Here is a 14,572-nt window from a genome sequence, read left to right on the forward strand (position 1 = left end):
AGTTCTGCCTCTGATGCTGAATTGCAGCCACCAGCCATCCCCAGTGTCTAGGATGAGCGCCTCTTGTCATCTCAGCCATCTTCCTGACTGGGGTCTTTGGACCCCAGACATGCGGTGAAGTCAAAGTAAGGACTATTACTATCACCCAGAACATTTCCAGGTGAGTTCCTAGGGCACAGGACTGCCTCTGGGCAGCGCTGGGCATGGGCTGGCCTCTTCTGAGCCAGGACTACCTTTTCCCCTGATAGGCTCAGAAAACTTGGGAAGGGGTTGGGGCTTAACAGAAGAAATACTACCATGTGGCAGGGGTATGGGAGATGACGGGTGCTGGGTTCTGCTGGGCTAAGGAGCTTTTCTCTGTGGTTTGGGAATCCTGGGAGGGAGAAAGCCCCAGGCTGCCGGGCAGTCTCCTATCAGGTACAGGGAGGAGCTACTGGGGGTCAGGAGCTCCAGGGAGTGTGGGACAGGATGAAGTAGTCTAGGGCAGGAGAGGGAAGGGCCTGGGCACTCCAAGGTATTGAGGCAGCAGTGGTGGGGTGTTCCCATGGTCCCCAGGCCTAGTCTATATCCCGGGTCATTTAAATCAGTGTCAGTACTTGAGAATCTCAACATCCATCAACTTCCTGGGTGAGGATGATAAATCCCAGAGAGAGGCAGGACCAGGACATCAAGAGAGGCCGTCAGGTGAGAACACAGGCTTTACAGGGTGACGCAGGGAACTAATTATAGCTGCTTGGTCCCAGTGCAGCTTGTCTTGACCTTCTCCTGCCCTGGCTGCCCAAGATTGCTTACACTGGTGGGCCCAGGACTGGACAGAAAGGCTAGCAGAACCTGTACCACGGGTCACGGAGAAACCAGAGACCTTGCGGTGGGGCAGGGGCTCTTCCATTCCCCTCCTTTCTTAGCCCAAGGAAGCCTTTTAGCCTTTTCTGTCTGCATGTCTGTTTTAAGCTGGGGCAAGAAATAAAGGCTGCCCATTCTCTTCAGGCAAAGATGGATAGGAAATCTGAGTGATTTCCCTGAGATGACTTGAGCTGAGATGGGCTCCTTAACTGCAAGCGTCATCTCTGCACACCGCTGTCGCATCCTGCAGGGCCAGTTGACCTCCTCTCCATCCCCATGGCCACTACAAGAGCCTCCCCTGGGCCCTAAGGTTTCCTGTACCTGCTTTTCCTGAGGGGTTGTCCTTCATGCACCCCTAAGCCCTTCACTGCTTGTGCTGGTCTGGGACCAGCCACAGTTTCCAATATGGTGTCTGAAGTCTCTCACTACGTGGCTTGCCTGCCCCTATGCCTCTCCCTGCCAGGGCTCACCACAAGCTCCCCACGTTTTCCAGCCCTGCCACTCACTGATCTGCCTGATCCTTGTTGGCCCAGACTGCGTTCCCATTTGGGACTGCCCCTACTTCACACAGTAGCCATTAGGAGTCCTCCTAAGATGCCTTCCTTATTCTCCTTGGAAGCCAGCTTAGTCCCTTTTTCCAGCTAGTGCTTCCACACTCTTGGGAATGTAGTGGGGTTTCCAGCCCATACTGGGATGGTAAAGCAGTTGTGGACTGGGTATCTGCCTCCTCTGCCGGAGGGGTAGGGACTCAACTGCTTCTTCCAGGAAAGACGGGGGGTCCAGAAGATGGACAGCCATGCACTGGTTATGTTCAGCTTTGTGGGGAGATGCAGAGGGTGATCTGTGTTTTCACTGCAGAGATCGTTTGGTCGCTGAGAAATCCAAAAATCAGGGGTTCCTGAGGGTGCTTTACTAGGGGCACAGTGTGATGTTCCCGCTTTGTCAAGGCCAAACCTCTTTGAGAATATAGTTGTGCACGAGAGTTTAGGGGGAAATTGAGAAAGCAGAGCTTAATCTTAGAAGTTCATTTGGAGACTGGTGAGTCTGAGATGGTGATAAAGGGAGGAGCGAGGGGCATGGTTGTCTATGGATGCTTTTCTGGTTCTTCTAGGACCAGAAACAGAATAGGGAAGCTTGGGAAGGAGAAAGATTGTGGGCACTCTCTTCGTTCCAGGGGATGTGAATCAGGGCAGGCTGGTACTACAAAAGGTCTGAAGCTAGCTGAGAGCCAGTGGCTCATGCCACTGGCTAATCAGGAGGCTAAGCTAAGGATCGCAGTTCAAAGCCAGCCCAGGCAGAAAAGCCAGCCCATGAGACTCTGATCTCTAATTAACCACTCAAAAATTGGAAGTGGAGCTGTGGCTCAAAGTGGTAGAGCGCTAGCCTTGAGCAAAAGAGTTCAGGAACAGCACCCAGGCCCTGAGTTCAAGCCCCAGGATAGACAAAAAAAAAAATGGTCTGAAGCTCCCAGAAGCTTCTTCTGACCTCTGTGATTGTATTCTAGCCATGAACACTCATCCCAAAGAGATGGTGCCCCTCATCAGTAGGAGAACCACTGCCCCCTGTGGGAACTCTGTTGTTCTGTCAGAGAAGAGGCCAGCAGAACTCACCCCCACCAAGAAGAGGTAAGACTGTATGCTCAGGTCTGGGCTCTTGGGTGAGGAGCACAGAGGGTCTCCCTTCAGGGACCCTTGCTTCCTGTGACTTAGGACTTAACATCATCTAGGGTGTCTCAATGTCCAACTAGGTATAACGGGGGATAGATGTGCTCAGGGGTCTCATTGGGATGTCTGCATGACTGGCTTAGTCAGGGAAGTCTTCCTTGTGTGTCAGGGTCAGTGTAGCAAGAACAAAGGGATTGTTTGGGCAACCCTTGAGACCAGGAGCAGAAAGTTATGTAGGAATTCCAGATAGTCTTGATGAACCCTGAAACCAAAAATAGAGGCAGACAAATGCAGTATTGTGCAAAGTACAATTTTATTGAGAGTTTAGGGACAGAAATATGTCTTTGGAGAAAGCAAGGTAGGACAATCCTGGAAGCCCAAGGCTGGAGGAAGGGGTTTATATTAGCATAAAAACTGTTAACAGTCACTTCACAAGGATCCTGGGAGCTGGGAACACAGAGGAGACTGGGAGCTGAGGGACTGTATTAAGTTCACACTCTTGAACATCTTTCACAGCTGGTCCTCTGCTATTCAGCTGTTAGGGTGCCCTCTCAAATGGGTCAGCCTAGACAAGGAGGCCACCCCAGCTTGCTTCTCTCAGATGTGGTGTGGCCCCTAGTCTAGGATGTCTCATTTACTCTGAGTCCTCTGCCCTGGTTCCAAGGATCCTCTTGGGCCAGAGATGAACTTGGTGCTTTCCTTCAGCTGTTGTCCCAAGGTATAATTAAGGTGTCCAGTGTGCTAGGCCCACGCTTGGGCCCAGAATGGAGAAGTGGGGACACAGAGAGAAGGGATGTCTACTCCTGCTCGCAGCCTGGAGGAAAGGGCACCAAGGAAAATGTGGAGACTACCTAGAGAGGTGAGGGCCGCCGCTAAGCATGTGGAGGGAGAGCAATGCTAATCCCAGGGACAGTCTTGAGGCATTTACTGCTGGAAGTGATGTTAAGCCTAGAAGAGATGAAGGGAAAGTGCATGAAAGGCAGTGGGGACATGGGGGGCAGTGGCTGGCCACCATGCCTGGGGAGGAGTTTGGTGTTGCTATCTTTGGGGAGATGAGTCTCATTGAGGCCGTGTCATAAGCAAGCTTTTAGACCTTTTCAGGAATCTTTGGTAAGGCTGCTGAATATTACTAACATTGTTTAATTTGTTTGAAAACCTTTTGTATATTCCAATTGTCTGTTTATTCACTGGATTTTTAATTAGTATGGAACCCTGTTATGCCAGTCTTGCTATGTCAGAAATGTAGATAGATAGACATGCTTGTGTCTTTCTGCAAAGTCAGAATTTTATGAATAACAACAAATTCACAAGTAACAGCAGATTCACAAGTTACACCAATTTGGTTGGCATTAATTCACCAAGTACCCCTGAATTCACTTGATAGCTTAGGCTGCTAGCAATTCAGGATCTCTTTATTTCAGTCTTGATTACTAATATGAATGCTCAGATCACTCTGTACACATTACTATAATATGGAAATGAGAGGATGGCTAGTAAATAGTGTCAGTGGCTGCAGGCTTCCAGTCTAAGACTTGAGCAGAGGGTGGATTCAGAGGTAAACAGAGTCTTCACAGGTGGTTAGATGAAACTAGCAAAGTGCTCAGTCACTGAGCCATCACAGGTCAAGCTGTGCCTGCATCCCAGACAAAGGTCACACCTGTCCTGGGTACTTGTGCCAGACCATCTGAAGCTGGGTCAGTGTTTGCCACTCTGTCCCAGTCCTAGTTTATATGATTCAGGTGAGGAAGGAACATAAATCACTGGGTCTGTTGTTGAGGGCTTTTTTTTCCTTGAACTTGAGCTCAGGGCCCAGGCACTTTCCCTGAGCCTCTTTGTGCTCAAGGCTAGCACTCTACCACTTGAGCCACAACACCACTTCTGGCTTTTTCTGAGTAGTTTATTGGAGATAAGAGGCTCATGGACTTTACTGCACAGGCTGGCTTCAAACTTTGATCCTCAGATCTCAGCCTCCTGAGTAGCTAGGATCACAGGCTTAAGCAACATTGCCCAGTTGAGATCTTTGGGTTTTTGAAATGCCAGAGTAAAGGGGATAGCCACTTGAACTAAAGTACAGATTCTACTCCATTTGACCAGAAAAGTCCCCCACAATACCACCAAACATAGTCTCTAGCAATGAGAATAGATGTATTCCCATCTCCCCCAAACACCAGCTTTCTTTGTACCCCAATATATTTCCCAGGTACTCGACTTCTCTACCTTGCCTAGAGAGGCAGGGAGTGAAGCTAGAGTTATGGACAGTGACTTAACTGGCTATAGCAGCTTTAATTTACCATGGGAGACAGTTGTGACAGAACTTGTTGCCCCCAGCAATCTTGTCTTGGGAGAGGGCTACCATGCTGCTGGCTCTGTGGTCCATCCCAGAGGAAGGGGGCAGTCTTGGTCTACTTGCTGCACATTGTGAAATGGGAAATGAGTTGATATATTTGTTAATGTAATTGTTTATTGGTACAGATAAACTATCAGTTTGTGTCTCATGGTGTGCTGACAGGTGGTAGTGGTTTAACTGCATAAACAAAATGTAAAGTCTACTCTGTTTTGGTGCTTATACTCAAAATGGAGTAGTTTAAAAGTATTGCTTTAAAAAACAGAATGGGGTATAGGTTACGCACAGTCTAAGAGCTGTTGTTCTAGACAATCTAACATAACTCATAATTCCTGGTGGTCAGTTAAGAAACTTAAGCCGGGCACCGGTGGCTCGTGCCTGTAATCCTAGATACTTAGGAGGCTGAGATCTGAGGACTATAGTTCAAAGTCAGCTCGGGCAGAAATGGCCTTGAGACTCTTATCTCCAATAAACCACCAAAAAACCAGAAGTGGCTCTGTGGCTCAAGCAGTAGAGCACTTGCCTTGAGTTAAAGAGCTCAAGGACAGCGCCCAGGCCCAGAGTCCAAGCCCCATGACTGACAAAACAAAAAAGAAAAAAAGAAACTTGGACAATCACAAGAGGAGTGAGCCATTAATGGAGTTTGTGTGGGAGGGAAAATATGGTAAGATTTGAATTTTTATCTTTGTGGAGAATGTATTGCAGAAGAGGAGTCTGTTGGGAAGTCCAAGGGGTAGGTGATGAGTTCCGGGCCCCCTCTACATCCCTGACCACAAAGACACAGAGGTATTAGTGTTGTGAGACCTGCTACAGCAAGGAAGGAAGAAGAAGAGTCAATTGATACCCACTTCTTCTGAGAGGGAGGATTCAGAGAAATTGCAAAGCCACCTCTGATGTGGGGCAATCAGAGGATAAGGAGAAAAATTAGGAAAAGCCAAGTATAAGTAGGAATTTTTTTTTGTTGGTTGTGGGGCCTGAACTCTTGGCCTAGGTGCTGTCCCTCAGCTCTTCAGCTCAAGGCTAGCACTCTACCACTTGAGCCACAGCACCACTTCCGGCTTTTTCTGCTTATGTGGTGCTGAGGAATCGAACCCAGGGCCTCATGCATGCAAGGCAAGCGCTCTACCACTGAGCCACCTTCCCAGCCCCAAGTAGGAAAATTTGACTAAGAGCTGAATGAGGGACATTAGGGTGGAAGGAGGAATGTGGGAGGAGACAGTGATGAGACAGGTGTCTTGTGGACAGCCTAGAAGGAACGAACAGAAACATCTCTGAACTGTGCCAGGGGGGAGAAATGAGGACTGGATCTTAGGAAAATCTCAGGTTTTTCACAGCAGGAATAGTTTAGATGTACTTTTTTTTGGGGGGGGGAGGGTCCAGTCATGGGGCCTGAACTCTGGGCCTGGGCACTGTCCCTCAGCTCTTCAGCTCAAGGCTAGTGCTCTACCACTTGAGCCACAGCGCCACTTCTGGCTTTTTTTTCTGCTCATGTGGTGCTGAGGAATTGAACTCAGGGCCTCCTGCATGCAAGGCAAGCGCTCTACCACTGAGCCACCTTCCCAGCCCCTAGATGTACTTTTTGAATCCATCTGCGTTCATGAACTTGGCTCCAGGTTGAGTTTACTGATTCAATGGCTGACTGGCCTAGTTACTCAGTCTAAAGTGGGGAGAAATGTTTGGACTTGAGAAAGTTCCCAGGTCCAAACATCATATCTTTCCCTGGGAGTAGCTGCTGGTGAGGGTTCCATAGGCAAGGGATATTCAGGATCAGAGACTTAGGCTGATGGAATATATGGAGGAGCCTATCTTGAAGAACTCAGAACTCAGCCATTTCTTGGGATAAACAGGCATCCAGTTAATCTCCTTCTCAGCTCTAGGATTGTTTCCCAATCCTAGAGTTTTCCCACATGTAAAGGGACAGAAATGAAGAAATGGGGTAGAGCTATCTGTGTACTAGAGCTAACAATAGCCATGTGGTGCCCTTTGGCCTAGACCAAAGGCAGGAATAAACAATCAGCATCTGCAGCAGGCAGGAGCCAGCGTGTCATGTGGCCAAGACTTTGCCATGTGCTTATAATGTGACGTGGCTTGTAGGGTGTGTGGTGGCAAGTAGGGCAGACACGGGTCATCATGGTCTAGCAGCTTTACTGCCTCTGAGTTCAGGCCCTTATCTAATCACTAGCTCCCCTGCCCCCAGGCTGGCTGTCATCATTCTCTTCCTCACACTCTTAAGCCACAGACTTCCTTTCCTACTACACCTTTTCTGCCAAAGCTTTTCTTTTCTTTTTTATTATTGATTGTTTATTTATTTATTGAACATCTGTAATTCACAGAGACAAACAGTGGGATTGAATAAAACATAGTATTTTTCCTTTCTCATATAGAAAAGAATATGAAGCCAGTGTCTATAACCTTAGCTATTCAGGAAGCTGAGATCCAAAGATCAAGGTTCAAAGCTAGCCTGCGCATAGAAATCCATGAGCCTCTCCAATTCATCACCAAAAAGCTGGAAGTGGAGCTGTGGATCTGGTGGTAGAGTGCTAGCCTTAAAAGCTCAGGGACAGTGTCCAGCCCCTGAGTGTGTGTGTAGGCTCGGGAGGAGACCTTGAGGAGGTGGAGAGAGAGTGGAGTGACAGAGGACTTCAAGACTGGGGAGTCTTAAGAAGGAGATGGGGCTTAGGAGAGGGAGGGCTTGGGGCAATTGAGAGTGCAGTAGGAGCCATGGGAAAGATGCAAAGTTTCAACATTCATAGTTTAAGATTGTGTTGATCTGCCTGTGTATTGGTTCTGTACACAGATCTCATCTGTCTACTTTATCAGTTACCTATCTACTCACTAATCATCCATCCATTGAACTGCCCATTCATCCATCCATCCATCCGTCAATCAATCCATCCATCCACATATTTATTCTGTCCAACTAGCTATCTTCCTTCCCCTCTTTTTTTATTGTGAAAATACTGTACATAGGAGTTACAATTACATGGGCAAGATAATGAGTACATTTCTTTTTTTTTTTTAATTTAATTTAATTTTATTTGTGAACATACTGTACAGAGGGGTTACAATTACATGGGCAGGATAATGCGTACATTTCTTACCAAGCATTGCAGCCTCCTCCTTTGGTTTACCCTTCACATCCCTTCCCAGCCTCCCCCCTCACCCCCAATCCCAATCCTTCTCCTTCCCCCCCCTTCCCCCCCCCCCACACCGACGTTGTAAAGCTCGTTTTGGACATGACAACTTGTACTTCTCATTGTTGCAACAGATAACGAGTACATTTCTTATCAAGCATTGTAGCCTCCTCCTTTGTTTCCCCTTCCCATCCCTTCCCTTCCCATCCTCCCCTGCTCCTTCCCCCCCCCCCCCGCCCCCCCGCTTCCTTCCCCGCTTTCATTTATCACCTGTCTTCCCATACACCCACAGTGAGGTTTTCTGTGTGTCTGGATCAATGATGGACAATCAGGGATGATTCTGGGGAATAAAAAATGATGCAGTCATAGTCTCCGCCATTGAAGAACTGACAGCTAAAAAAATAATGTATTGTGAAGAGGAAAAAAAGCCATGACCTTGCTGCCCTGTGCCTTGGTTTCACCTCGAGGCCACTTCTCATTAACCCAGTGAAGCAGCAGTTCTGGAAAGAATTCAACCACTTGCTTACCATGATGTCCCCAGCTTCAGGAACAGTGCCCTGCACACTGTTGGTGGTTTACTGAGTAGAAGTGCCACTGATTAATCCAGACCAATAGGAAAGAAGGGCTCAAGGTAGTGCTGGACCAACTGTCAGGGAAAAGCTGCCAATGTAGGTGGGGTTCTATATGGAGACAACCAGCTAGAACATTTTGTGGCTAAGTCTCCAGTGGATATACTTGGAATCCTTGAGTGACTGCCACAGTGGAGTGAGGCCCACTTTGGGGTGGCAATTCAGGGCACCTAGAAGTGCAGAGGAGTAGTGATCAGACCAGTAGACCTCTGATGCCCACTACAGAAGGACAGCTCATATGTGCGTGATCCTGAAGCCTCCTTGGCTCCTGAGTCCAGGCCGTAGGAATCATCTGGCCTAACTTTTATCCATTGAATGAGAACTCTTTGCCCTGGAGATGGAAAGTGACAACATAGGGGCATGCAGGAGGCAGAGGTGGAGGCACACTAGGACTCATGCTTTAGGTTCCAAGTCAGAAGTTGAAAAGGATTTGCTATTAAGTTAGGTTAGAAGGTTCCCTTTCATGGGCAATAATCAGGAAGAAGACAGTCAATATATTCCCAGAACTTCTCTCTGCCCAATATATGTCCTATTTCTGGAACAGCTTTGAGCTTTTCAGGAGCGCCTGTACCTGGAGGAGGGGAGGGAACTCCCTAGGACAGCTCTAGGTGTTTTCTGTATGCCATATGGTGGGCAATGACTCCATACCAGCTTACTAACTCTACAGTTAGACTCTGCAGCTACTTTAGTCCAAGGGGTTAAGCTGAGAGTCTGCTGAGGTGGAAATCTATGTGAACTGTCAACCTGGATATCAGGAATTGATTAGTTTCTCTGACTGTGTGTATGTCTGAGAGACAGAGAGAGAGACACAGAGAGACACAGAGAGAGGAGAGAGAGACAGAGAGAGAGACAGAGAGAGAATACTGGGGCTTTGAACTTAAGGCCTTATGCTCTTGCTTGGCTTTTTTATTTTTTTGCTCAAGGCTGGTAAAGTACCACTTGAACCATACCTCCACCAGCTGGCTTTGAATCTCAATTCTTAGATCTCAAGCCTCCTGAGTAGCTAAGATTGGAGGCATGATCCACCAGTGCCCGGCTGAAGTTCTTTGACTCTTGATTTTTCCTTACATTCCTTTTCCTACTTTCCATCCTGAACCTTACCCAAATCCTATCTCTGCTTCCCTCTGATCTGGACTTGATATGGTGGGGCTGCATTCCCAGAGCAACTCTGGTGTCTTTTGAATAAGGGAGGGAGTGCATTGGTCCTTCTAGGCCTGGGAAGATGGTAGTAAAGGTATTTGGAGCTTTGTCTGCCTAGAGAGAGGTCCAGAAGTCAGGAGGCCATTGTCCTGAGCAGTCATGTGGTCTCCAGCTGCAGGGGAGGCATCTGTGAAGGCAATCTGGTTCTCATTAGTGTCAACAAAAGGCTCATCTCTGAATGTGTGACTGTGCTGTCCCATGAAGCCTGTTAGTGTCTGTGGGTATGACTGGAGGTAGGGCTGGCTGTGGCTGTCTGGGAATCATGTCTTCCCTGAGAGTCTTGAATCTCTTGGGACAGTGAGAGTCCCCTATTTCCCCATGTTCACCCAGGACATCAGAGCCTGGGTCCCTGTTTCTTTTCTTGTGACCGGAGGAGAAAGCAGACCTTGTTTCACTTCCTCTCTTCTCCCCCTTCTTCTTGATATGATATCTTTTTTTTCTCTTCTTGAGACAAGGTCTTGCTATGTATAGGCTAGGCTGGCCATAAACTTAACATCTTCCTGCCTCAGCTTCCTGAGTGCTTAGATTATAGGCTTGTACAACCATACCTGGCTTGGGTTTTCCTTCTTGATGGAGGATTTCTAGCCCTGATCTCTGAAGTCTTCTCTGCTCTAGATCAGCCCCCTTGGCTTGTTTGCTGTTGTAACAAATAAGTGCTGCCCAATGGTGTTGCAGTAGCGTTGGGCAGTGATGGAACAGTCAGTGGTGTTCCCTTTCCCCTTCCCAGAGCCCAAAGATGTCAGACCCGAGTTCTTGGGGAAGCTGGTTGGCGGTGGCAATCTAGTTCTTAGTATGATGGTCCCATGTTTAAAGGGTCCCTTACACCTGAAGGCAGCAGCAGGTCCTCTGATACTAGGCCACACATAAAAGAGACTCTTGGGCTCATCCATCCAGTATTTCTCTTGACAGAAGTTATCAAGACTCAGGCTTGAACCCAGGCTCTACTACTTTCCTGTGTGTGACCTAGGGCAGGTTGCTTTACTCCAGAGCCTCCCAGGAGCCAAAGTGAAATGTAGCTGATAATGACAGTGACGGTCATTATGAGAGCTAGATGAAGACACATGGCACAGAGGTAGCCAAGGGTGGGACTCTTTCCTTCAGGGCTGGAGGACATCCAGGTGGACAGTCCCTGTTGAAGCTCTAATGTCCTTGCTTGGGTGTCCCCTCAGTGCACATTTCTTCCTGGAGATAGAAGGGTTCGAGCCTAACCCCACTGTCACCAAGACCTCTCCCCCCATCTTCTCCAAGCCCATGGACTCCAACATCCGGCAGTGGTGAGTACCAGCCCCCAGCCCAGCCCTCAGTGCCATCAGACAACCAGTGGTATGCCTGGGCCATGCTGTGGGGCCTAGTGATGGCATGCCACCACTGTCCATTTTTATGCTTGTTCCTCTCTTGCCTCCTCAAATCCCTTCAGTCTCTCTGGGAACTGTGATGACATGGACTCTCCTCAGTCTCCTCAGGATGATGTTACAGAGACTCCATCTAATCCCAACAGTCCAAGGTCAGTCCAGCCCTTTTCTTTTCCCCCTGTGCCCAAGAAGCAGTGTCAGACCCCAGGCTTTCAGTACAGGAAAGGGAAAGAAGTCAACATCCCTGAGGTGTTAGGACACAGGTCTGGGCCATGGCTATTATGTGCAGGGCATCTTGTAGATGGGGCGGAATATTTAATATTAGAAATTGTAAAATAATACCCATTTGTTATAAAGCATTCAAACTGTGGTATACAGAAGAACAAAAAATTTAGGACATGATAGCTTATGTAAGTTCAAAATGCATGCATACAAAATACATGCATACAATACAAACAAAAGGAGATACATCCATGCTTTACCAGGATTGTCTGAGGAGTGTAGAGGCAGACAGGGATACAATGGCAAAGTTCACACAACTCCAAATATTAAAGCGAATCTTCCCTTTCCATAATCCTGGTTTCCAAGGTCATCCCTGTGGCCAGTGGGCACACATCTTTCCTGATGGTCCCCACATGTATGTAAACATGTTGATATGATTAAAAAGGATATAGATTGGGAGGGAAGCCTAATAGAGTAGCACAAATCAGGACCTGTAGGCACTGCAGGCATGGAGACAGGCCTGGGAGGTGCTAGGGAGTCAGTGCTGCCCCCCTGGGGGCCAGCAGCTGTGGTGAAGAAGGGAATGTGGGTGGGCTATGGTACATGTGTAGCAAGCTGGAAATTGTGCTCTGGCCTCAGTGCAAACCTAGCCAAGGAAGAGCAGAGGCGGAAGAAGAAGCGGCTGAAGAAGTGCATTTTTACTGCCGTGTCAGAGGGCTATGTGGAGGAGTTGGTGGAGCTGTTGCTGGAGCTGCAGGAGCTTTGCAAACGGCGCCGTGGCCGAGATGTACCTGGTGAGTGCCTGGCACTGACAGGGTGCAGGTCTGGGGGAACCCAGACCTTGGATCCCACTTGGAACCCACTTGGATCCACTGGCTCCTGCTCCATTGGTCTTGGGAGACCAGGAGACAAGCAGGTTGCCTGGTGTCAATGAGCACCATGTGTAGGCCATGGGGAGTAATAAGCTGAAGATGGAAATTTTAGGGTGTTGACATTGAAGTGGACAATGAGAAGTCTGGCTGTGGGTGAGACTGCCCCACTTGGGAGAAGGTGCAGAGGGCCAAGAGAAAAGCTGCAAATAAGGCTCTCCTGGGTCCTGTGGGGGACCAGAGAAGCCAGCAGCTAAGGAGCACAGGGTAAGGGAAGTTGTGCATGGGAAGTTGTGGAGCCTCATGCTGAGGTGTGTGACTGCTGCCCCCCTTTCTTTGCTGGGGGCTGGGAGGGATAAGGGAAGCTGTCCCTTCCTTTCTGAACCTGTATCCTGTGGCTCTGCCTGCAGACTTTCTCATGCACAAGCTGACAGCCTCAGACACAGGGAAGACCTGCCTGATGAAGGCCTTGTTAAACATCAACCCTAACACCAAGGAGATTGTGCGGATCCTGCTTGCCTTTGCTGAGGAGAATGATATCCTGGACAGGTTCATCAATGCTGAGTACACAGAGGAGGCATATGAAGGTAGCCTGTCAGTGGAGGGGCTGCACAGGATGCAGAGCCACTGCTGGCCTTTCCAGACAGAGACACCAAAGCCATTGAGAAGCCTGAGCATATAGCCTGGTTTATGTCATGCAGCAGACATCTCTTTTGCCCCTTTTTCTTTCTACAAATAATTGTGAGTGCTAACTCCACAATAGACATTGTTTTGGGCACTGAGGTACAAAAGCAAACAAGTCAGATTAAGGTTATTGCTCTGATTTTGGACAAACAATGCTATGCAAACAAAAGATAATGTAAACCAGCGTCTGTAGCTCATGCTTGTAATCCTAGTTACTCAGGAGATCTTAGGATCTCAGTTCAAAGCCAGCCCAGAAGGAAGTCTGTGAGACTCTTATTTCTAATTAAGCACCAAAAAGCCAGAAATGGAATTGTGGCTCAAATACTAGGGTACAAGCTTTGAATGAAAAAGCTAAGTGAGAGTACCCAGGCTCTGAGTTTAAAGCCCTAGTCCTGGAACAACAACAATAAGCAAACAAGCAAATAAGCAAATGTAGAGTGACATACAGTGACAGGATGAGCAGAGTGGATGGACAGAGAAGTGTCTTCAATGCAAAACCTGCATGCTGAGAAGGATCCAGAGTTAGGCTGGGTCAAGAGCCCTGAGGTAGGAATGAGATAATCATATTTAAACTCTAGAAAGAAGGCTGGTGATTAGGCTAGAGTCTCTGGATGGGACAACAAAACAACCATTAGTGTCATTATCATTATCATTATTAACTATCCCATTTGGGTCTTAGTTGTCTGGCTTCTTTCATAGGTAGGCTAGGAAAAAAAATAGGGATAATGTTTCCCGGTCTGTGAGTTAGTAAGCTGTGTCCAAATTTGACTTGACAACAGTAAACAGCCCCTTATGGCAAAATAAATGGCTCATGATTAGTCATCTTGCTGATATACTGAAGGTATTAAGCATTCACGTTTTCAAGGTGGGATCTTTCAAGCCCTTAATTGTTTGCATGGAGAAACTAATTTTGTTACTGTTTGAACTCTGTAAACTCTCAATTAAAAATGCATATGCTCGAAGACGGCAAGAAGCCAGGTGCTGGTGATCCTCTCAGTTCAATGTTTGAAGCCAGCTCAAGCAGGAAAGTTCTTGAGACTCATCTCCAATTAACCACCAAAATGCTGAAGTGAGTTGTGGCTCAAGTGGTAGAGCATCAGCTTTGAAAAGCTAAGAGATTCAGCATTCAGGCCTGAGTTCAAGCCCCAGTGCCAGCACACACACAGACACACATACACACACATAGAGACACACAGAGACAGACACAGACACACAGACACACACACACACACACACACAAACATGTGCTAAGGCAAGGATTATGAAGAAGCTATGGAGGAGAGAGGAAATTCAGAGAAGACTGAAATCTTGCACTAAGCTGGACACTGAGCTTCCTTGGTGTCACCAGAGAGAGAAGCTGGAGGCCATAGATGTCCTTGGCAAGCACTAGCCTGCAGACCTCAAGGTTCAGACCAGTGCCTCAGGCTTGCCTGTCCTGATCCTTCTTTTCCTAACTCCTTTTTCCTTGTCCAGACTTCAGGGATTGAAGAATCCCCCTCTGCAGGTCTCACACTAGAGATATTTGATTGAGTGTGTAAATTATTAGTGTCTCTATTAAGGCCATGTACCGTGGGGCCATCTATCTTCAGCTTGCCCCTGCCAGTCTCGCTTGGCTCCTTCCCTCTGTCACA

General features: G+C 47.9%; 1 protein-coding gene across 1 annotated transcript in view; it reads left to right on the top strand.

Annotated features, from left to right (window-relative positions):
- Positions 1–2,345: 2,345 nt before the first annotated feature.
- Positions 2,346–14,572, top strand: part of Trpv3 (transient receptor potential cation channel subfamily V member 3) — a 51,910-nt gene continuing 39,683 nt past the window's right edge. The window contains exons 1-5 of the mRNA XM_042699430.1: positions 2,346–2,468; positions 10,984–11,088; positions 11,232–11,318; positions 12,028–12,182; positions 12,668–12,844. Of these exons, the coding sequence (XP_042555364.1) occupies positions 2,350–2,468; positions 10,984–11,088; positions 11,232–11,318; positions 12,028–12,182; positions 12,668–12,844 (643 nt within the window). The 5' untranslated portion in view covers positions 2,346–2,349. The remainder of the gene's footprint in view (positions 2,469–10,983; positions 11,089–11,231; positions 11,319–12,027; positions 12,183–12,667; positions 12,845–14,572) is intronic.

Source organism: Dipodomys spectabilis, unplaced genomic scaffold (genome assembly GCF_019054845.1).
Source record: "Dipodomys spectabilis isolate Male_0828 unplaced genomic scaffold, ASM1905484v1 ptg000250l, whole genome shotgun sequence".
Taxonomy (NCBI): Eukaryota; Metazoa; Chordata; class Mammalia; order Rodentia; family Heteromyidae; genus Dipodomys; species Dipodomys spectabilis.